Below are 11,112 nucleotides of genomic sequence, written 5' to 3' on the forward strand. Positions count from 1 at the left end.
CGTAGAGAATAAACCTTTTTAAGATTAAAGCAGGTGGAAAATAAAAACTAAGCCTCCAACGTAAAACCTCAGAAGGCACGAGGAGAAATAAGAACATCTTTGTTGATTATCTTAAAGACATGACATTAGTTTTGGGGGTTACTGTGCACTTATAGGAACCTAAACGACTTCCCTTTCCCCTATTTATGTTTTCATGTCGCAACAAAGTAATGCCATGAAAACATTTTGACAATTTTTATTCAAGAACATTTAGATCAGCCATTAAAGTCAGAAAAGCTTCAGTCAGGAGAGAAACATAACTTAACGGGACTTTTCATCAGATGACCAGGTTGACGTCGTACATGTTTTTGGGATGCATCAATCTTTTTCACCTAATAACAGGATTTTTTTTGTGGTGTTTTCACTGATTGGAACTTGTTTCAACGTACAGTGTTTCAAAAACATTTGGTAAGCAATTTCTTATTAGTTTGACATTCAAATACAAGGAGATAAAAGGCAAAATTCCTATTTTCCCTCAAATTTTAACAATATGCTTTAGCTGCCTCATAATGTTTAAAATTAGATTCCAATTCCAACTTGGTGGAAAATATCTATTACTCAGCAGTTTAAAAAAAACAACAAAAAAAAATAAAATAGGATTAGACAAACTAAAAATGCCACGTCTACGAGATATGGACGGTAATCATTTTTAAATGGATATAAAATGGATATGAATGTGACAACAAACTTTTGTTACAAGTGCAAGCCCAAACAAACATATAAATGACATTTGTAATATAAAACTTGGTAAAAAATACTAATTTAAAACTGTACAATCACCAAGTACACAGAGTGAGCACATCAACTGTTATTCATTTGGCTTCAGCGGCTTCGGCCTTTGGCTCCTGGGGACAGAAGATAAGAGTTATACTTCATAAGCATCGTTTCTTTAGCAGCACATTCCTCACTGTGATCTTCATGCTGTTGATTCCCCCCCGAACTCTCATTTGATTGGTAGTGTCTTTCTTTCAGTTTATAAATACAGCTTTTGCTCACAACCACACTTCCAAAGATACCGGCACATCCTTAATATCAGGAGAACTATTTTTAAACTTTTGTGCCCTCAAGCTTGTACTTCAAAACACAGAAATATGTAATTTGAGTTGTCAAATGAAGTTTTGTGGAAGGCTAGCAGCTGTGTGGATGTATTGAATACCCTACAAATACTAAAATCATTCCTTCAAATGAGTATTGTAAGCTCACCGCGACACTCTTTATACAAGTTTACATACTTTGGATAGTTCTGATTAATTATTTATTAGTTAACGGCACAAATTTCCTGCAAAAAAAAGAAAAGAAAACTGATGTGTAAGATCTTTCTCATTAAAGAAACAAACCTCAGCCTTGGCGTTCCCATTTTCAGCTAGTTTGGTCTTCTTTGCTTTGATTGCCTTCTACAAATGACAAGAAAATTGATTACCAACAGATTAGACAATTATCACACGTTTCAGATTAATGAAGGAAAAACAAGGATACCAAAACGTCTAAATTGTTCATCAAAAGGGTATTCTCCCATATAGTTTCCTTGAACTAGGCCACAATTAGTTTCGCTTCCAGGAAGTGAAGGCCATGAATCAGTTTCACAAGTGACATGCGGCACACAGAGATGTTCTGTTGATATCAGCTAGCTATCGGTTTCATACTTTTACAGCAGGTTTCTTCTTAACCTCCAGCACTCTGGGAGGGTTCTGCAAAACAAAAAGACATTTCATTTAGTATTTAACAGTAGAAGAAGAAAAAAAATGGCTGCTGACACGAGGCACATTATTAGTTTTGTGACCATCTCTCAAAAATAACCCCCCTGTTCACTATTGTAATTACAAAAGGGTTAAGGATGAATTGATATTGAGTGAAGCACGTTTGTGACAGACAATGAGTTTATGCTGATTCAAATTTCAAAGTTTAAGTTAATCAGAGGAAGCTGCTTTTAGAAAACCAACTTGTGGGTGAAGAGTAAGAATAATCACAAAACAACATAGCAGTCCTTGATAACGGATTAATCATGTTTCTTACCACAGCAGCCAGCCGCTTGGAAAATCGTCTTTCCTGTTGAGATAGAGGAAGAAAACCTTCAGTAACGATTGCAGATGTAACTCATTTGCATGATGACACTAACTAAACATGCTATTCACAGCCCTAAAGAGGGCATCAGATGGCTGGTCTTATCAAAATGACAGAAACAGAAAACTAAAACCTAAATTAAATTACACTCAAAAGCAACAATTAACTGCAAATCTCAGTTATCAATGTATTACAAAGTATTTGTATACAATGGCAATAACAAGAGCATCAATAGATTATGAATAATATCAACAAATATGTGTACAAACCTCAGGGCGGACAGCCTGAAAGACAAAGAATAGAAGAAAATAAACATAACAATTTTAATATTATTATTCACAAAAACTCAAATATCACTTAATCTTAAAATCACGGAGTTCTGCAGACATAACATAAAAGACCTGACAAGGGACTTCCCGCGCATATTTGAATTCAAATTCGGGCTGTCCTGTCACTATGACACCGCTTTGGCGCCCTGACAGCTTCCTTTGTTTTGTATCAGTGCGCGCAGATAGACAGCTGTCGGGAAACTGATAAGATTAATACTTTACTAATCTGTAGCCGTGTAACGAAACGCAGCCACACAAAAGCCTGCAGAGGTTGCAAAACAATTTTAAATAAAATTTTAAAAAAAAGGTTGAGATTTCAGAAAGAAAACCCTTTATTTATTTTTCATGTCAAATATAATTTAAATAAAACCATATGCTACAGGGTGTTTAATCTCGACACGCAATGTTGACTTATTAAATATATTATTAATTGAGAAAAAAAAATGTCCACATCAATGCATTCGTTAATTTACTGACACGCGCACGTGTAACGTTGTAGTAAAGTCAGCCGACCGAGATATCGTTCCGCCAAATGTGATTAAATTCAACGTTAAACCCGTTTTAAACAAACATGCACGAGCAAGTCGGACTTTTCCGATTCAAAACAAGAGGGAAAAATAAATAAATAAATGTGACCTCCCCTCCCCCAACTCCGTCAAGACATGTGCAAGTTGTGCTTAGAACTTACTATTTCGATTGCTTGGTAACAAAAAAAACAATCGGTGATTAAGTAGGTCGCGAGTTTACGCGTTCATATCGACCCAACAGCTACCAGTTATACATTTAACGATTCAGCGCGGAACGTTATCTGTAAACCGTCAACATCACCCCCCGCCCCCCCCAAAAAAACCTGCTGCCAAAGAGGGAAAAAACAAGACAGCGCAATGTCAACGGCTGCACTTGTCGGAGCATTTGGCGCAGGGCGTGAAAATAACATTATGTTCGGTACCAGTCGTGTTTGACCGATAACGGTGCATTTGACGTTACTATCTAGAGTGCAACTTTAATTTTTGCCGACTGGGAGGATGCCCGCCCAGGTCTCTCTCCCCGTCGGACCGCCATGGCTGCACTGTTTGTTGGGGATGATGACGTTCCTCTGATGCAGATATATCAAACGCAGCCTAACGGTTGACCCGAGTTAACACGAACCTAGTGCACGGAGATTCAATAAATTTAAAATATCTTACCTTCGATTTGCCCATGTTGTTGATAGGAAGTGGACAGAGAGCACAACAAATTGAATCGTTTTTTTTTTTTTTTTTTTTTTCTCGCGCAGAGATAACACACAACAACCGACCAGTCGCTGCGTAAAATGGCGAATGTATAATGCAAACGAATGTTTTTTGTAGTTTATACGCTGAAATATAAGAACGAAACCGGTTCGAACCGGTTTTGTGTTTCGCTGTCTGTCATTGGATGCAAATACGTCACGTGCGTCCAAGCGCCGCCCATTTGTTAAAGAGGCAGGAGCAACCCGGGAAAATACTGATCAGTGTCGCGAGGGGGCGCTGTGTTGAAGGGCTCTGAGGTTTGTAGTCTAAAAAAATGCACTGCATCATAAACAAGTAGGCCAAGTAGAAGAAGTACTTTTACCGACAAAATAAGTAGCAATGCCACAGAGTAAAAAAATTCTATTAACAAAATCTATATTAATTAGCTTTCAAATCCCATTTTTCAATGCAAAACAGGTGAATGTTAACTATCCAACAGAATATAAAGTAGTTTAAATTAGCTCCACCATGACATTAAAATGCTGCATACTTGTTTATGCATTAGTAATTATTTTCTAACTATTCATAAATCATCAATAAAACACCCAAAATGGGGCCATTTAGCTTTGTAGTACTTTTGACTGTAGATACTTTTAAGTACATTTTGTTGCTAATCATCCTTTGATGTTTTGATACTGTGGTATTGCTACTTTTAAGTTAAATACCTCAATATTTCTTACCCCATTGGATTAAAGTGACATCAGTTGCATTAGGATTGCCTCACTGAAAATATTAGTTTTGATAATATTAATATTTCCTATGGAAGGGCATTAAAACTCCTAATTCTACTAAGTGGATTAAGAAGATGTTTTTGCAGTTTGGACGTAGGAAAATGGAATAAAATAAGTAGGAGATAAAATTGAAGGAGTCATAGTTTACCGAGCTTTATATGTACTAAAACATTACAACTACGAAGTAAATATTTGCTTCGGACCAAATAGCAAATATATACAATCCGACTGATTTAATATACGCAATGGATTGCTCAATTAAAACTGTACATCTACCATGTGAATCAGTGGAGAGGTCCAGTACTGACTCCAGCAGCTACAAGTAGAAACTAGAGGTTCAGTTGATCTGGCTGTTGATCTGTAGAAAGACCTCAGTAATCTCGTGGACCAAACAGAAATCTGAGATTCAAGTGATATTTCTCTACTGAGTTCAGACTTGACATACCGACGTATTAACAGTCAGACGGAGGCAATAACTGTTCAAAGACAGCCTATTAACATGTGGTATGCAAGAACAAAGGTCGGAATTGTACTTAATCGTAGCGGACATACAATAATCGCTTTATTCTGTTAAAGGAGGCTGGTCAAAATATAGTTATGTCATCAAAGTTCACACTCAACAAAACTGCTCTGACTTACATTAATCTGGACGGCTGCTTTGGGATCCCTGGCATTCATTCATGTAATTAGATCTTCCAATCAATAGCATGCAGTTGACAGACAATTTACACAATTACTTAACTACATCTTGACCAGACGTTTCCACCTATTAGACTTTCTTTTTTAGATCTTCAATCATAAATATTGATTATTTTACAGCCCCATAGGGGTAAAACTGCCCTCTCGTTTTGTACAAACCAGTAACACAGCTACTGTTACTGTTCACTCTTCATTTCTTCCTTTTGGGAAGAGGACCGGGGAGGTTTCATCCTTCTCGGAGCCTTTCCTAGGCCGAGACAGCGTCGCTCCACAAGTCATGAATGAAAGAGTCTCTCTTGTGCTTCAGCGCTTCAAGGAAGTCCTGAATCCGTTCTTCCCGGCGGGTGGTGTAGTGCAGCAGGGCCTCCTGTCTTCTCTGTGCATCGGCGGGCTTCCCGTTCCCACGATGCTGCAGGTGCTCTGCGACACAGGCACGGTCCGCCTCGAGCTGCTGTGAGGCCTGGTGCTCTCGATGGAGGTCTCTGGCTTTCTAAAAGACAACAACAACGTAGATGTATACAGGAATCCTGATACAGTACACATCATGTGACTGGAGGCTGAAGTCATAGAGACGAGGTATTACGGTTATCAGAGCTTTTGCAGCTTTGCAACATCACATTTTTCTAATTTATGTGTTGTGACAGAATAACTGACAAGTGACGAGAGTGACATTCTGTGGTTGGACGATATAATATAAACATCTTACAAAACAATAACCCTGCAGTAAATAAACATAAAGCTGGCAATATTTGGCGTTTCTTGAGATTGGGAACTCTGCTGATTTAAAAGACAGCCAGCAGGATATCTGCTTTATGATGCTACCGTCTCAAAAGTGACAAGAGGAGCGCAGCGGAATCGACACTTTTGGCAAAGTTCCCAAAACGCAAACAATATGACCCTTGTCTTCTGCAAGGCCTCTGTATTCTGAGACGTTCCCTCATGCAGGCCTTACCTGAATGGATGTGTGATTTAATTGATATTGGAGAATGGCTTCACACAGGTTCCAGAACGAATACTCGGGCCACAGAACCGACTGAAACACTAGACAGGAGTGGGACGTCTGCAGAGTGGGAGACATAAATATACATATATATAAATATATATAGAAATAAAGAGAATCAATAGGAGTCTGAGAGGAGAAGCTGTGAAGTGTTTGACATTATGATCCAATCATTTAGTCTACTTGGTTAATGCTGTCCATCATAGATTGCAACCCTAATATGGTGGATAACACATTGTTGTTATTGGCATAAAAAAAATATGAATATATAAATCATAACAAACTTGTACATGAAAACAAATGGCGTGCTCTTCTTACGATCGTAACATGGTATTGTTGATTTTGTTAAATAAAAATGACCCTTTATTAAAAATCTATTTGTTATTGGTGAAACTCAACTTCGTCTGCTGCTACATAGAGTGCTGCAGGAAAGAGTCCGAAAACCTGAAAATTACTTTTCATTTTTGCACTGCTGGTTCCTCGTCTCACATTCAATGTTATTATTTTTAATGGGGTTTTTGGTTAGATGTTTGGACTGAGGTCTGTGGTTAACACAGGCTTTAGAGATGTTAATGTTTTGTTCTACGATGTAGAAAGCCTCTGTAAATACCCCTCTAGTGAATTTTGAAGCCTTGAAACGTGTTAAAACGTCATCACGCCGACTAGTCCCCCTTCACAGCCTCGCTGTGTTTACTCGTGCTCATGTGACCGTGGTGTAGTTTGTTTATAGCCTAACCTTCATGCTTCACAAATTATAATAGTGAGTTCTCATGAAGATTAACCTGCTGAACAAAACATTTAATTATCATAAGCTTGTGTATGCCACAGAGTTTTTTTATCTTCGATAATCCAAATTCTGATGGAAAATCCCAGCTGCTTTCTGAAGATCACCACAAAGTCTTAATGGAAAAACTAAAAGTAGACTTGTCTGCTTTGCTGTAAAGGCTTAATCTGACAAAGATATCTTTCAGATATCTTTTGTATGCATCAAAGACATATTCACGGCTGTGTCTACATAAACTAAAAGCCTTCGTTAAAACCACGCTTTGTCTAACAGGGGTTACAGCTACTACGCCTGAAGAGTAGCCAGTGCTACTCATTTGCACTGATCACTTAACACTAAACCAAGCCTTGGAATTCATATCTCCAATCTTACTTCAGTGTTTTCAAAGTTAATGATAATCATAATAAAAAAATCATTGTTTTTCCCATGCAGTCATTGTCCTCCTCACCTGCCAAAGAAGGAAGTCGCTGAGTCGCACCTCTCCAGAAGTGCGGATGAGCAGATCAGGATTGGGAGATTTATTGCTGTACAAACACTCACTGAGCAGAGGCTCAGAAACGTCACTGAGCACCACAGAACAACACAAACTTGTTAGAAAAAGATCCCCATGTTGCATTGTGGGTGTTGGCAGAACTGTCTTTGCCGTTCGTCACCTTGCTTTGATCAAGCCCTGCTCCACTCCCCAAGCCATTTCTCTGACCGCATTGGTGATTTCATATCTCGACGTGTAGGCAAAGCACACATTCAGGAAACATCTGCAAAACATTTGTGTATCTGTGGTCATTTATAATACACAAAATCTGTTTATGTCACATGGCCAGTGTGGCGGTCGGGGTGAGCCACTAATGACAGGTGTCATAGCAGCAGAGGAACAAATCAATAAAACACGTACTTATTGTGCGCCTTGGTGCTGACCACAGCTTTAGCAATAAGCTGCTGAAGGTCCAGCGGCAGCATATTCAAGTCGCCCAGCACCCGGATGCACACGCCATGCTTCTCCAGATTCTCCCTACAGGAGAGAGTAAAGAGGGGTGAGTGGAACAATCAAGAGAAAAAGAAACAGGGAGAACAAAATGACCATTTAGACGAGGATGAAACATCCAAGATGACATTCAATCCAAGACTATTGAACATTATTATTTACCTTTATTTAACCAGATAATTCAAGGCAGCAACAGGAGGCAAGTCGATACAAGACTAAATAAAACAGACTCGATCACTCTTGGATCAACCTCTAGTGGTCATCTGTGGAACTGCAGATTAACGAGCCTTTACTTGTTGATTGGTTTTAATATGTTTTCTTTACATTTACAGAACAATAAGAGGCCAAATCTAAAAGGTGTAAACTAGATATTCTGGTGTGTTATAGGGGAGAAGTCAGTGTCAGCTACAATATCATGGAAATAACTGATATTGTAGACTCCTATTTATAAGTCAGCCTTTTTTCCCCTTCAGTCCGCAGTATATCTTACTCATTGGACAATGTTAGCGTATCCAGTTATAACTGAACTATGCAGATATAAAAGCATTGAACAGGGAGTTTGAAAAAGTTCTTGTTACACTTGACTACTTACTATCCATCTGAAGCCAAAACACTGAAACTGACACCTCGACGGTTCAGTCTTACAAAGACAGTTAACTTACTTTAACTACACTAAACAGTCACTGCATTTGGTTCCTCTCGACTTAACTTTAAGGAAGCTGTGAATCATAACATGTATAAAATGTGACTGGTCCCGAAAGCAACCAGCGAAGAAAAAAAAAAACGGCTTTTTTAAACTCCTGAACATGAAACTCACCGTTCATCCAACAGCTTCTCAAACTTCTGCCTGGCCAGCTCCATCAGCCCATCCACTTCGTTTTGAGTGCGCTTGAAGTTCTCGATGCTGAAGGCGTACACTGTAACCTCTCGGATGTTCAGGTGCTTACACCACCGTAATGTCTGGTGTAGAAGGGACAAAGGGACACACGTAAATGAGCAACCGGTTTTATGCTTAGGTGACATGTGTTTGAGAGGCTTTGAGCTCACCTCTGCCAGCTTGTTGAAGCCCTGCATGTGCCCTTCTTGGCGCTCCATGTTTTTCTTACGCGCAAAGCGGCGGTTGCCATCCATGATGAAGGCCACGTGTTTAGGCATGGGTCCAGCCTGGGACACACAATGCAGGTCAGGGGAGTCAAGAGCAATTAGGGTTATAGAGACACAAAGTAATGTTAATAATAAGGTCGTATGGAGCTTAAATGATTTGCCAATCAACAGGAAAGAAAAAAGGCAAACAATTGTGATAACATGCCAAATATTCTCTGGTTCAAGCTTCTACAGTGGAAAGGTGCTTCAGTATTATCGAACTAAACAAGCTATTTAAAGACGTAAACTCTGGCTTTGTGCTCCTATGTATAAACATTAAAGTCGAGTCACTAAACTAAGAAAAAACTGTTGATCTTTGAAAAACCCAGACAGTTAACAACACTTAGGTTAACCAGGTGTTTACAGAATCCTCAAAGACTTTTCTAAACATCTGGATGGAGAAGAATATTCTGTCTGCGGCACGATACAAATACAGGAATTACACATCCTTAAGAATTAATATCAAAATGAAAAAATAATACAATGCCACATTTTTCATTTTGTATCTGCTATGTTTGTTCAGATTTGGAAAACAGTGGCACATGCTTTATTTATATATATATATATATATATATATATATATATATATATATATATACTGTGCAGTGAGTTTTTAGTCTGTCTTTACAAACACAGCTTGGAAGCTTATTTATTTTTCGGGGGGATAAAAACGAGAAGTACATACAAAGTACACAAGAATACACAACATTAGGCTTACCTTCAGGATATTGGCTGAAATCTTCTCAAGCAGGTTTAATTCCCCCTCTCTTATCCACGACATGTTCGGGCTTTCAACAGTCTAAAAATAGGTGATTTAAATTATTTTTAAAATGGTTATGAATGTCAACATTATAACCCACCATTCGCTAGTCAGAAACAATGACGCAGTTGATGTATATATGGCCAAAATAACGTTTTACTAATGTGTCATTTCTGAAATGTTTCATGCAGCCAGTCATTGATATATTCTGGCTCACGAGACATGCAGTGAACTGAACTGCTGTGAGGCCATAAAAGCCCAAAACCGAGTCCCGCGTGGTCCGGTAAACACACACGCTTTACGGAAACCGCTTCGTTCATTCACACTATGGAACCAGACGATGTTCTACTCTACAAAATCACTGTAATTTTATCACATTTCAGAGAGCTTCCAACTCACAGCTTTTAACGATGACGACCTCTTCCGCATTGGAGTAAAGTGACGTATCCGCGCAGTGACTACTTCCGGTTTGACGTTAGTAGATTTTCAAAATATGTGGATGAACCTAACGTCCATAAGAAACGTTCATTTTTAGAAATACCACAATATAAAGGTACTCAAGTATTTGTATATAATCAAGTATTTGTATATACGTTACAAGTAAAATAATTGGACTTAAATTTCAAATAAATGTACACCAAACTGTAACCCAACTGTTGTGGTGTGCAGACCACATTCGGATTTATTTATATTTGCTTGTAAGTATATATTAATGTGGAAATGTGGGTGTATCTAGCATTGTATTCTATCCTTTATTCTGTTTATGTCTGCCTTGTAAAAAAATCGTTGCTACTCGTTTTGATAAGTGCTATACAAATAAGTTGTATTATTATCAACCACACAAGAGGTGTTTTAGATTAAACTTTCTTTGCACAACATGAGAACTAATAGCCAACAAAGTAGTGATTACAATTATAGAGAAAATTAGGATTTTCTACAAAACGTGGTGTTTGTTGTCAAAACTAAGAGCCAATCAGCTCTTAGATCAGGCGACACCCAGGCGTTTCCCATCACACCCTGCGTCTTGCAGTGGGTGGAGAGCACCTGCAACTCACTGATATTTTAAAAAAAAAAGAAACCAATATTAATCATCCCAATGGTGTGGCCTTTATTTGTGGAAACGTGCAAATGCTGTGTTTGAATATGATTACCTCGCATCAATAATGCTGCAGGTCAGGAGTGCTGAGTTCACCTTAATGAGATTGAAAACATAACAAGGTATGTTTTAAGATGCAATAAGGAAACATGCTAAATGTGTATATATTGCCGTATGACATAAGGAATCACATCATTTATAGTAATTAAATAAGTAA

General features: G+C 38.3%; 1 protein-coding gene across 1 annotated transcript; it reads right to left on the reverse strand.

Annotated features, from left to right (window-relative positions):
- Positions 1-219: 219 nt before the first annotated feature.
- dhdds (dehydrodolichyl diphosphate synthase) lies at positions 220-10,268 on the reverse strand. The gene is made up of 14 exons (XM_031853421.1): positions 10,199-10,268; positions 9,758-9,838; positions 8,944-9,060; positions 8,714-8,856; positions 7,807-7,923; positions 7,568-7,669; positions 7,363-7,477; positions 6,083-6,190; positions 3,617-5,620; positions 2,370-2,384; positions 2,053-2,085; positions 1,683-1,727; positions 1,377-1,433; positions 220-884 (listed from the first exon to the last, which is right to left on the reverse strand). The coding sequence occupies exons 1-9, from the start codon at positions 10,226-10,228 to the stop codon at positions 5,378-5,380; spliced, it is 1,056 nt and encodes a 351-aa protein (XP_031709281.1). The 5' UTR covers positions 10,229-10,268; the 3' UTR covers positions 220-884; positions 1,377-1,433; positions 1,683-1,727; positions 2,053-2,085; positions 2,370-2,384; positions 3,617-5,377.
- Between the last annotated feature and the right edge of the window lie 844 nt (positions 10,269-11,112).

The sequence above is a fragment of the Anarrhichthys ocellatus genome, unplaced genomic scaffold (genome assembly GCF_004355925.1).
Source record: "Anarrhichthys ocellatus isolate YVR2014 unplaced genomic scaffold, GSC_Weel_1.0 scaffold13, whole genome shotgun sequence".
NCBI classification, from domain to species: domain Eukaryota; kingdom Metazoa; phylum Chordata; class Actinopteri; order Perciformes; family Anarhichadidae; genus Anarrhichthys; species Anarrhichthys ocellatus.

Excerpts from the sequence above, each read along its gene's own strand:
- dhdds (XM_031853421.1), bottom strand. The coding sequence starts at position 10,228 with ATGCGGAAGAGGTCGTCATCGTTAAAAGCT. Across the intron at positions 9,839-10,198 it reads GGTCGTCATCGTTAAAAGCT|ACTGTTGAAAGCCCGAACAT; the intron begins GTGAGTTGGAAG and ends ACCTATTTTTAG. Across the intron at positions 8,857-8,943 it reads GCTTCAACAAGCTGGCAGAG|ACATTACGGTGGTGTAAGCA; the intron begins GTGAGCTCAAAG and ends CTTCTACACCAG.